General features: G+C 43.9%; 1 protein-coding gene across 4 annotated transcripts in view; it reads left to right on the top strand.

Annotated features, from left to right (window-relative positions):
• Positions 1-12900, top strand: part of VWA5B2 (von Willebrand factor A domain containing 5B2) — a 63297-nt gene that overhangs the window by 44206 nt on the left and 6191 nt on the right. For all 4 annotated transcript variants that reach the window (XM_072142389.1, XM_072142388.1, XM_072142387.1 and 1 more), the window contains 3 exons: positions 62-196; positions 1858-1956; positions 5706-5780. In XM_072142389.1, coding sequence (XP_071998490.1) covers positions 62-196; positions 1858-1956; positions 5706-5780 — 309 coding nt within the window. The remainder of the gene's footprint in view (positions 1-61; positions 197-1857; positions 1957-5705; positions 5781-12900) is intronic.

Here is a 12900-nt window from a genome sequence, read left to right as displayed (position 1 = left end):
TATTTTTGCATATTTTTATCATATATAGTTATCAACTCGCTTTATAAAGCTTCCATTGTAGGTTCTTCTCGAAGATTCCGACTGAAAGCCATACAAACCAGCAAGTCTTGCTCCCAAGTCTCTGTTTTTACCTGCCATATTCCAATAGACCCACATACCCAGGACCTACTTCCAGGTCACATGATTGTGCGTAGAGGTAAGAACATGTAACTATTTCGAAATCCTGTTGTAAGCAACAGACTAGTAAGTCATGAAGTGGCCTTCAAGAATAACTGTAAAGTTACTTGACAAAAAATAGTTTTAGCACAACTGGTGAGAGCCTTTGACAATAATTTTAACAATACCTGTATCATGCTTCTTCCAATCCTGAGATATAGGGTTAATAGATGTAAAATCTTCTCAGATTTTCCTGAAGTGGACGGGACTTCCAGTTGTTGACATCAGCTAAGGGCAGTGAGTCCAGAGCACTGAGGGCATTCATGTGAACGTGTACAAACAGTTCAGCTAATCACGAGACAGAATCAGGGTTACTGCTTGTACAGAGAGGGGTCCCAGTATATTTAATTAATTGACCCAATTAATTTATTGGACCAATATATAAAATAGTTCACGAGGGGGTATATTAAATAATTAATTGAGGAGGGGCCCAGTTTATTACGAATGCGGTCACATGTACCGCTATTTATTTTTACATTTTAGTCCGGCCCTCCAACTGTCTGAGAGGGACAGTGAACGGCCCCCTATGTAAAAAGTTTGGGGACCCATGATCTACAGGAAGTAAACAGGAAGCTACCTATAAAAATACAGCAAGTAGACAACAAGCAGAGATCTGCAAAAGAGTATGGAATGGATACAGTGAGTACCGTATATACTAAAGTATAAGCCAAGTAAAAACACAAACTCTCCTTTCTGACGTCCCCCGAAGGTCTTCTCTTCTTCGGTCCGGCAGCAGCAGGTCTGTGTGGCGCTCCGGTGCACAATCTGTGACGTCAGAATTAGGGCCCTTGACTTATATTCGGGTCGGCTTACACTCGAGTATATACGTTATGTTGAACTTTCAACTTAACGTTGAATTCACTTTTCATTACACAAACAATAAGAATTATTTGCTGTATTGGACAACCCCCTTTAAAACATGTCCACATAATAACACCTACATAGGAATAAAAAGATGTACAGATATAATAAATAATATACACACACAGTAAAACCCTCTCCAGAAGACCACTTCTCTGAGAAGACCCCTCCAAAAAAAACTGTTTTTTATTTCAATAACTGATTTTTTTGCCCCTATCTGCGGACCACCCCTTTCCTGTGCAATGAGGTTGCACTGTATATATACTGTGCTGTGTGTGCAGGATCTGATAGCGATTCAATATAACTGATGGGGAGCCTGAGCTCCGTCTTTATTTGTGCATCCAAACTTTCACTCATACACATTTCTACTATATTAAAACCTTTAAACACACAGAGCTCTGCTATATATCCTTCCTAGTATGTTATTGGATGACCTGAAGCATGTGATCTATCACATGCTTGTCACATCACTGAAGGTCCTAGAGATTTTTTTTTACATGCTGTTGGGACTGATATTCCCCTGCAGGCTACAGATCAGGTGCGTGCACATCACATAGTGCTCCTTCCAATAGGTTCCACCCACCCTCTACTCCTCTCCACTATCTAGATACAGATCCATGGCAACCAACCAAACATAGACAGCCAGGAGGACAAGGTGAAACCCCTGATAGCAGGCAAACAGCTGCAGATAGCTAATGAGTGTATATTAGAGAATTGCTTATTTTAGCATAGCACATCATTTTTGTACTTTACAGTTGTTCTTGCATTATTTGCTTCTAGGTGGAAGAAGTAGAAGGAGTGGCAGCTCAAATTCTGGTAGTTGGTCTGTGGCAGAAAACAGACATTCAGAAATTATGGATGACACCTTTGACAATGCAGGTAATTTCTGTTTTGGGACTAAATGTTCAATTTTTTTTATGGCGTCATTTTCAGGTACATAAAATGTACATATTTAGCCTACTTCCACACGAATGTGTGGTATGTTTGGCTGGAGAAATCAGCACTGCTCACCCTTCCCCTCTCCATATTGAGGCATGGCACACAGACATAAACACGGGAAAAGATAGAGCATGTTGACACATGCAGGGCTCACCGTACCGCGGGCGGGAACCATAGGCTTCTATGGGGACCAATATCCCGTCATTTTTTTTTTTAACATTAACATTTTTTGGTGTTTATCATACTGTATAACTAACATCATAACATTATTATCTTGGTCACTTTTGAAAACACTAAATTTGTATAAAAATGTGTATAATTCACACTCACTTCTATGGACCCCAAATGAGGGTTCCAATAAAGCCAGCAGTTTATCACTTCTAAACATGGGGTAGCGCTTGGAGCTCCTTACTTTAGTAAGCGGCTCCTAGTGCCTTTTTTATGAGTGACAGGTCCTCTTTAAAGACCTTGCATAAAATGTTAATACATTTAGTTTCATTATTACATGCAATTAGTTTTATTTTCAGTTTTTATTTATTATACCTTTTTTAAATATACATTTATTTCTTAACAACACATGTATCTGTATTTACATAATGTTGTTAAATCTACCTCAGAAACTGCTTCAAAAAGAAGAAGGTATACATTTTTTTTCTAAATATTTAATTTAGCACATCCACCTATCTGCAGGGGCTACTGAGTTGCCTTTGCCACAGGGGCTCATAGGGATTACTCTGTGCTCCCCCCAATTCCTGCAGCTTTAATTTGCAAATTCATTTTTTAATTTGCATATCAATATCAACTTTAGTTTAGGGAAAGCTTAAAGGGGTATTCCCATTTCAGCAATTACATTTTATTGTTGGTGTAATGAAAAGTTATTAAATTTTCCAATATTCTTTCTGTATCAATTCCTCAATGTTTTCTAGATCTGTTTGCTGTCATTCTATAGAAAGCTTCTATATTTTACTTCTAGTGGACAGAAATCTGACCATAGTCACACAGGTGCATGGCTCATTACATAACACACAACTCTGATTACTGTGTATGAAGATATAATGAGCCATGAACCTGTGTGACTATGGTCAGATTTCTGTCCACAAGAAGTAAATATAGAAGCTTCTTATAGGATGACAGCAAGCAGAAATCTAGCGAACAGTGAAGAATTGATGCATAAAGTATATTATTGTATAACTTTTATTGTACAAACAATTCATTTACCGAAATGGGAATACCTCTTCAATAAAAGAATTGGATAAAAAGGGTTTAGGTCCAGGGAGGGGGAATCTACCTCCAGAACTACCGTATATACTTGTGTATAAGCCGAGTTTTTCAGCACAAAAAATGTGCTGAAAAACGTCCCCTCGGCTTATACACGAGTCTAACAAAAAAAATTACCCACTTAAAAAAAATAAACTTAAATACTCACCCTCCGATGTCAGCGCGGCTCCCCGAAGTTCGGCGCGGCTTACCGATGTCCCCGATGTCAGCGCGTCCCGTCTTCTTTCTTCTCCGCGGCTCTTCTTCTCTCTTCTGGCATGGAGGAGGCCATGGTTTCTTAGTGGCCGCGCATACTATGACGTCAGCAGCGGCCGCGTCATAGTATGCGCATGCTAGAAGAAAACATGGCAGCGTCCATGCCGGAAGAGAGAAGAGGAGCCGCGGAGAAGAAAGAAGACGGGACGCGCTGACATCAGGAACATCGGTAAGTCGCGCCGACATCGGGGAGCCGCACTGACATCGGAGGGTGAGTATATAAGTTTATTTTTTTAAGGGCCGTGGGGGCAGGCTGGCTGTATGCTACTAGGGGCTTGCTGTATGCTACTAGGGGCTTGCTGTATGCTACTAGGGGCTTGCTGTATACTACATGGGGGCTGGCAGGCTGTATACTACTGGGGGGGTTTGACCAATGCATTTCCCACCCTCGGCTTATACTCGAGTCAGTAGTTTTTCCCAGTTTTTGGTGGTAAAATTAGGGGTCTCGGCTTATACTTGGGTCGGCTTATACTCGAGTATATACGGTACTTCAGAAAGTAGATTCCCTATAATAAATTTCCCTTAAGAATGTATGACAATAACTCATCAGCAGAGCCCTCTCCGTGCTGGACAGTTATCTGTCGTATTATTACAGTTCATTTTAACGGCAGTGATTAATGATGCAGCTTCTAAACAGTGGGAGCGCTGATCAGTTTCAGGACAACCAGAGGCCCCCTAGACTTGTCGTGACACAATCCCTGCCGGATGCAGGGTATAATAATAAAGCCGTAAATTAACAATATATTATGAGACAGCACTATTGCAGTATGTTGTATAAGCCATCAGAAACCTTAGGGGGGCGGGATGAAAAAAGGTTTTAAATTGCCACATTTTCAACATTTTATCGCTCGTAAATATTTAAATATATTTAAATAGGCTCCGTATGCCTAACTATAATAGGTTACAGGTGTCAGAATATGGCGATACAAAGACTTTTTTTTTTTCCAAGTGAACCTGTCACCAGGAATGTCTTTTTTTTAGGCTGGATTCATATCACATGTTTTGCATCCGACTGACGTATACTGAAACATATGCATTTAAAAGTTTACAAAAACGAATGCAATTTTTGTCATCCCTCTACGTTTGTTTGACGTATACGTAAAATCTGTTTTTACACTTTAAAAACGTGTTTTTTTACACTTCCGTTTGCTGCGCATTCTAAAGAGAATCCCATGTGTCCTTACCAAGATGGACAATTTTAAGTTCCATAAATATGGATGTGATGTGATGGATTGATGCATACACAAACACGTTCTGCATTCGTCATCCATAGACACCAATATTATATATATATCATATTTTTCCATACGTTTTTAAAAGGTACATGGCAAGTGCAGCAGCCCAAAAAGGATATAGACACATTGCAAAACAAATTTACACTGTTTGGGCATCCATCATGTCCATATACATTAATGAAAACACTGTTGCACCCGTTTTAGATACGTTTTTTGCTGTCAAAAACGTCTCCGTCAGGGGGATGCAAAAAACGTGATGTGAACCCAGCCTTAGCTGTTGACAGGTTCCAATAGCCTATACTATGCAGATTAAAAAAAAAAATACCTTTGTCAGCATTCAAAATACCAGTACCTCTACTTTATAACATTTGCTTGCAAGCAACATGTGAAAAGGCCTGGAGGGAGCAGCTGCAGCAGCCTGTGTCTCAGTCTCCTCATGGTTTCTTCCCCTGCTCCACACCAACCCCCTCCCTACCCTGCCTCCTTAATACAAGTAACATAAACAGGGGCAGAGGAAACTGTATGAATGTGAAGGAGAGAAAGAAACCATGAGGAGACCGAGACACAGGCTGCAGCAGCTGCCCTTCCCTGGGACTCTCCACATGCTTCTAGCAGAGAGCCAGGTAATGTGAAATAAAATTTTATAAAGTAGTGGCAGTATTCAAAATGCTGCCAATTAGATTTTGAAAATCAGCATAGCATATTGGAACCTATAACCAGCTAAAAATTACACTCCTGGTGACAGTTTTACTTTTAAGCTGTATAAAGTTTGTATCAAAACACTTATGGCATGTGATTTTCATGAGCTTATTGACTTGAGTAATACATTTTTAAAAGTCACACTTCGACATGAGGGTTACATGATTTTAACTTTCTTGAAAGTAAAGCTGTTTAAACTTGTATATCTTTTATTTGTAACAGCTCCACCACAACCCCCATCTTCCCCACCAAGATTGTCTTCTGAAAATGGCTTGGAGAAAATGGGAGGTCAGGAAGGTGGGTTTATATAGACTTGGAGCAGTGGTAATTTGCAGGGTATTTAATGTATTTTGTGCCACATAAAGGCAATCTTCCATTTGTTTTCATGCATTGTGAACCAAACATACCTTGAGAATGTTGTAGCTACACTGATGCAGAAACATATCTTGTGTAATCCCTGATCTGAGTGGTTTGGCTGAAAAAACTATTCTAAAATTATGATAATGAGGCTCTATTGCTCCCGTGGCTGGCCAGCCGCTACTCCTCTTACCACAATTATGCACTGCTTCAAAGAATGCTGTATTCTGTGTTATCCCTGAGAGACAGAATTAATCAATCACTGCACCATCTCCCAGCTGCTGTGTACGAGTCATTCAGCTCAGGTTGATTAGTCCTGTCTGGACGGTTCAGGAAGCTCTGTGAAACACTGCAAGCAGTATGCACCCAGCTTATCCAAGGTCCTAAATTTTATAAGTTTTTTTTTTAGCAAAACCACTTCAGGGATCAGGGATTAAACAAGAGATGTTTCTGCATCATTGTAGCTACAGCATTCTCAAGTTATGTTTGATTCACAATGCATAAAAACAAATTGTAGATTTCCTTTAAGTGGGGACTGAAAAGCAGCATAGATCTTATCCTCCCTTTGCATTTGTAGTATAGGCACTTGAAGGTAACCATTATAAGTCTGAAAAAATAAACCCAATGTAATTGATTCCTCAGTATAACTAGCACTCCCAACTTCAGTGCCCATTTTAGCACAATTTAGACTGACTAGTCTGCCTGTTTATGGGATACATTGTATCTGCTTGCTAGCTAGCTTACATTCTCAAACCAGTCAAGACAGTCAAGAGATCAGAGGCAGCATGTGTTTTGGATGAATCGGGGGGGAATTTATCACGACTCACTCCATCATGCACTGGATATGCTAAGAGGCACTGCCTTTCCCCTTTGCTCTGAATGAGTGTTCTAGTATCCAACCAAAAAACTGCTGCAGCTCTTACTCAAGAGAAGAAAAGGAGGACTAAAGAGAAGCTTGAAGGACATCTACCACCAGGATGAAGGACTGTATGCGAAGTCTGAGGGGCTCCAGGCTCCATTAACATCTATGGAGCGTGGAGGCCGTCATGCTCATTTGCATACAGACCTTCCTCCTGATGGACTAAATACAGCTACAATTCTGGTGTATAAATTCGTATTTACAGGCCTGCTGTTACTCACAGACACACAGCAATGGTTACACAGATCTTCAGGGTCCCTAACACTATATACAATCGAGAGTGGTCACAAGTGCTGACAGGTTCGCTTTAACATTGTAAATAACCTATACAATTACTTTGCTGTGGACACACACATAAGGATCAGCACAAGAAAACACAAGGTCTGTAGAATTTCAACTTGTATGGTCTTTAAATTGAGCACTAGACTTTAATGCCAGGCCTACAAATTGGGTGTAAAACGTAAAGACTAGAGATGAGCGAACATGCTCGTCCGAGCTTGATGCTCGGTCGAGCATTAGGGTACTCGAAACTGCTCGTTGCTCGGACGAATACTTCGCCCGCTCGAGAAAATGGCAGCTCCCGCCGTTTTGCTTTTTGGCGGCCAGAAACAGAGCCAATCACAAGCCAGGAGACTCTGCACTCCACCCAGCATGACGTGGTACCCTTACACGTCGATAGCAGTGGTTGGCTGGCCAGATCAGGTGACCCTGGGATAGACTAGCCGCTGCCCGCGCTGCTCGGATCATTCTGTGTCTGGATGCCGCTAGGGAGAGAGCTGCTGCTGGTCAGGGAAAGCGTTAGGGTGTTCTATTAGCTTACTGTTAGGCAGGAGTGATTCTCAAAGAACCCAACAGCCCTTCTTAGGGCTACAATAACGTTCTACTTTTTTTATTTTAATTTGCATCTAGTACCATTTTGTGAGGAATTAGCAGGGGGACTTGCTACCGTTGTGTTTAGCTCTTAGTGGCACACATATCCATAGCAAAGACCGAAGTGGGAAAATTTAGTAGGGGTTGGATTTCAATTAGGCACTAACTCAGTGTCATCTCATCTGGCATAGTAGTGTGCTTTGATACTTGGCTAGAAAATAGCCATAGGAGAATACAAAGAGCTTACTTACGCCTACAGTAGCGTTCTATATATTTGATTTCTGGTTGATCTGCTGGTGGCTGTACTTTCTGCAGTGCATGTACTAGCCAATTCTGAGCAATTTGTAGTGAGACTTGCGACCGCTGTGTTCTGCGCTTAGTGACGCACATATCCATAGCAAAGACCGAAGTGGGAAAATTTAGTAGGGGTTGGATTTCAATTAGGCACTAACTCAGTGTCATCTCATCTGGCATAGTAGTGTGCTTTGATACTTGGCTAGAAAATAGCCATAGGAGAATACAAAGAGCTTACTTACGCCTACAGTAGCGTTCTATATATTTGATTTCTGGTTGATCTGCTGGTGGCTGTACTTTCTGCAGTGCATGTACTAGCCAATTCTGAGCAATTTGTAGTGAGACTTGCGACCGCTGTGTTCTGCGCTTAGTGACGCACATATCCATAGCAAAGACCGAAGTGGGAAAATTTAGTAGGGGTTGGATTTCAATTAGGCACTAACTCAGTGTCATCTCATCTGGCATAGTAGTGTGCTTTGATACTTGGCTAGAAAATAGCCATAGGAGAATACAAAGAGCTTACTTACGCCTACAGTAGCGTTCTATATATTTGATTTCTGGTTGATCTGCTGGTGGCTGTACTTTCTGCAGTGCATGTACTAGCCAATTCTGAGCAATTTGTAGTGAGACTTGCGACCGCTGTGTTCTGCGCTTAGTGACGCACATATCCATAGCAAAGACCGAAGTGGGAAAATTTAGTAGGGGTTGGATTTCAATTAGGCACTAACTCAGTGTCATCTCATCTGGCATAGTAGTGTGCTTTGATACTTGGCTAGAAAATAGCCATAGGAGAATACAAAGAGCTTACTTACGCCTACAGTAGCGTTCTATATATTTGATTTCTGGTTGATCTGCTGGTGGCTGTACTTTCTGCAGTGCATGTACTAGCCAATTCTGAGCAATTTGTAGTGAGACTTGCGACCGCTGTGTTCTGCGCTTAGTGACGCACATATCCATAGCAAAGACCGAAGTGGGAAAATTTAGTAGGGGTTGGATTTCAATTAGGCACTAACTCAGTGTCATCTCATCTGGCATAGTAGTGTGCTTTGATACTTGGCTAGAAAATAGCCATAGGAGAATACAAAGAGCTTACTTACGCCTACAGTAGCGTTCTATATATTTGATTTCTGGTTGATCTGCTGGTGGCTGTACTTTCTGCAGTGCATGTACTAGCCAATTCTGAGCAATTTGTAGTGAGACTTGCGACCGCTGTGTTCTGCGCTTAGTGACGCACATATCCATAGCAAAGACCGAAGTGGGAAAATTTAGTAGGGGTTGGATTTCAATTAGGCACTAACTCAGTGTCATCTCATCTGGCATAGTAGTGTGCTTTGATACTTGGCTAGAAAATAGCCATAGCAATAGGATAGCATTGTTTGGTTTTAAAAACTCAAAAAAAAACAAAAAACACAAAAAAAAACAAAAAAAAGTTAAAAAAAAAATAAAGTTATAACTCTCATTTTAAAAATGTTTAACCCGAGGGCTAGGGGTAGAGGACGAGGGCGGGGACGTGGGCGTCCAACTACTGCAGGGGTCAGAGGCCGTGGTCCTGGGCGGGGTGAGACACCACCTGCTGATGAGGGAGCAGGGGAACGCCGCAGAGCTACACTCCCTAGGTTCATGTCTGAAGTTACTGGGACTCGTGGTAGAGCACTGTTGAGGCCAGAACAGTGCGAACAGGTGATGTCGTGGATTGCTGACAATGCTTCGAGCAATTTGTCCACCACCAGTCGGTCTTCCACGCAGTCCACCCATGTCACCGAAATCGCCACTCCTCCAGCTCCTGCACCTCAGCCTCCTCCCCCCCAGTCTGCCCCCTCCCAGGAAAATTTGGCATTTGAACCGGCATACTCTGAGGAACTGTTTTCTGGACCCTTCCCACAGTCACAAACCACTTGTCCGGTTGCTGCTGAGCAATTTTCCGATGCCCAGGTTTTCCACCAGTCACAGTCTGTGGGTGATGATGACCTTCTTGACGTAGTGGAAGTGTGTAAAGAGGTGTCCGACGATGAGGAGACACGGTTGTCAGACAGTGGGGAAGTTGTTGTCAGGGCAGGAAGTCCGAGGGGGGAGCAGACTGAGGGATCGGAGGATGATGAGGTGACAGACCCAAGCTGGGTTGAGAGGCCGGGTGAACACAGTGCTTCTGAGACGGAGGAGAGTCCTCGACCAGAACAGGTTGGAAGAGGCAGTGGTGGGGCCAGACGGAGAGGCAGGGCCAGAGCTGGTGCATCAGCGCCAAATGTGTCAACTAGTGAAGCTCCCGTGGCGAGGGCTCTTGCGGCGAGGGCTAGATCTTCAGAAGTCTGGAGGTTCTTTAAGGAAACACCGGATGACCGACGGACTGTGGTGTGCAACATTTGCCAAACCAGGCTCAGCAGGGGTTCCACCACTACTAGCTTAACTACCACCAGTATGCGCAGGCATATGAATGCTAAACACCCCACTCAGTGGCAACAAGCCCGTTCACCTCCGGCCGTGCACACCACTGCTCCTTCCCCTGTGTCAGCTGCTAGTCAGCCCCCTGCCCAGGACCCTGCCACAAAAACCCCATCGTCGCCTCCACGATCCTCCACAGCATCCACCAGCGTTCAGCTCTCCATACCCCAGACGCTGGAGCGGAAACGCAAATATAGTGCAACCCACCCGCACACCCAAGCCCTTAATGTGCACATCTCCAGATTGCTTAGCCTGGAGATGCTGCCCTATAGGCTAGTAGAGACCGAGGCCTTTCGCAACCTCATGGCGGCGGCCGCCCCTCGGTATTCGGTCCCCAGCCGCCACTACTTTTCCCGATGTGCCGTCCCAGCCCTGCACCAGCACGTGTCAGACAACATCATCCGTGCCCTGACCAACGCCGTTTCTGACAAGGTCCACCTGACCACGGACACGTGGACGAGTGCTGCCGGGCAGGGCCACTATATATCGCTGACGGCACATTGGGTTAACTTGGTGGAGGCTGGGACCGAGTCTGACCCTGCGGCTGGTCATATACTGCCGACGCCGAGGATTGCGGGGCCTACCTCGGTCCAGGTGTTTCAGGCCTACTATGCCTCCTCCTCCTCCCACCCCTCCTCCGAACTACCATCCGTGGGCACGGCGCCATCAGTCGGTAGCTCTAGGCACAGCAGCAGTGCCGTCGCTAAGCGACAGCAGGCGGTGCTCAAACTGCTGAGCCTAGGCGACAAAAGGCACACCGCCCAAGAGCTATTACAGGGCATTCCACATCAAAGTTGTTAACTTTGTCGCCACCCTGCTGTGTAATCCACAAAATATACTTGCAAACTTTTACCATTTAGGGATATTATTTCAGCGCTTCTTGCGCATCTGTTTACATTCCCCTCACCCGCCATATCCTAAACTTATAAGAACGCTACTACACTTGATCTTATACAAAAGGTTCTTAGAAGTGCTGTTTGGGGAGTAGCCTAGAGACAGGGGCTTGGATTGGCGAAAGCTCGCCTGGCTGCAGAGCGCCAGCTCCATCCCAAGATCCAACTAACATAGTTGCAGCACCTTTAATCTACTACTAGTTCACTGCCTCCATAATAATAATAATAATAATAATCTTTATTTATATAGCGTCATCATATTCTGTAGCGCTTTACAAATCATAGGAAACAAATACAAATGTAATGTAACAGAGCACAACATTTGTATGGAACAACAGGAGTGAGGTCCCTGCTCGCCAGAGCTTACGGTTTATGAAGATGATGGGGTAACACGAGGTAAAAGAATATTTAATGGTCAAGCCATTCTTCTTAGGGAATAGAAAAAAATATAATAAATGGAATTGCTGTCGCTTGAACCACTCAGCCGTCATCTTATATACCAGGTCCAGGGTGAATGGGACTGCAGAGAAGTCTGGTGCCTGTTGGTTGCTGGATAACAGATGGGAGGACGACACAGGACGGGTTAGTAGAAGAGTTAAAACTTCATGCAGTTAATGAGTGTTATAGGCTTGCCTAAAGAAATGGGTTTTAAGAGCACGTTTGAAACTTTGGAGGTTAGGTATTAGTCTGATAGTCCGGGGCAGAGCATTCCATAGAATTGGTGCAGCTCTAGAGAAGTCTTGGAGAAGCGAGTGGGAGGTCCGCACTAGGGTAGAGGTTAATCTAAGATCACTGGCGGATCTAAGAGCACGGGTTGGGCGATAGACTGAGATAAGAGAGGAGAGGTAGGGGGGTGCAGCATTATACAGAGCTTTATGGATGAGGGTTATTATTATTTTAAACTGTATTCGAAAGGAGACTGGCAGCCAGTGCAGCGACTGGCATGAACTGTAAGCATACATGGTCCCCTTATCAAACGAGCTGTGTCAGGCAGAATTTTGGGTTGTTTTCATGGCTTCCATGTTAACTTTGTCGCCACCCTGCTGTGTAATCCACAAAATATACTGGCAAACTTTTATCATGTACCGATATTATTTGAGCGCTTCTTGCTCACCTCCTTTGGTTCCTCTCTGACACCCATTGGTTTGAAGCCTGAGTCCAATTAGGGTATGTCGCCATGCCACTCTCTAGCCTGCTGCCGCTGCCTCTGCATGCCGTCCCCTATAGTGTCAGGGTCAATTATTGGATGTTTTAGATGCTATCTAGCTTCATTCTGTCACTCTGTCATGGCCATGCTGTTGCCCATAATTTTGGCATAATGGTGCGATTAGGCAGCCTCAGAGGCATCCATGCATGCTGCCCCTGCTGTTTCCTGTCCATTTCCGTGGTGTTTCCATCCTTTTCTGAGGTTTCCAGGTGTTTGGCCAAGCTTCCCTGTGCAGAGCCTTGGTCCCCTTGAAAAATGCTCGAGTCTCCCATTGACTTCAATGGGGTTCGTTATTCGAGACGAGCACTCGAGCATCGGGAAAAGTTCGTCTCGAATAACGAGTACCCGAGCATTTTAGTGTTCGCTCATCTCTAGTAAAGACGGGTTCAACCAACAATCTAATGTGTAGATGTGCCTTTTGATGGCAGCTGTTGGTCA

Source organism: Engystomops pustulosus, chromosome 3 (genome assembly GCF_040894005.1).
Source record: "Engystomops pustulosus chromosome 3, aEngPut4.maternal, whole genome shotgun sequence".
NCBI lineage: Eukaryota > Metazoa > Chordata > Amphibia > Anura > Leptodactylidae > Engystomops > Engystomops pustulosus.
This window is presented reverse-complemented; position numbering and strand designations above follow the sequence as displayed.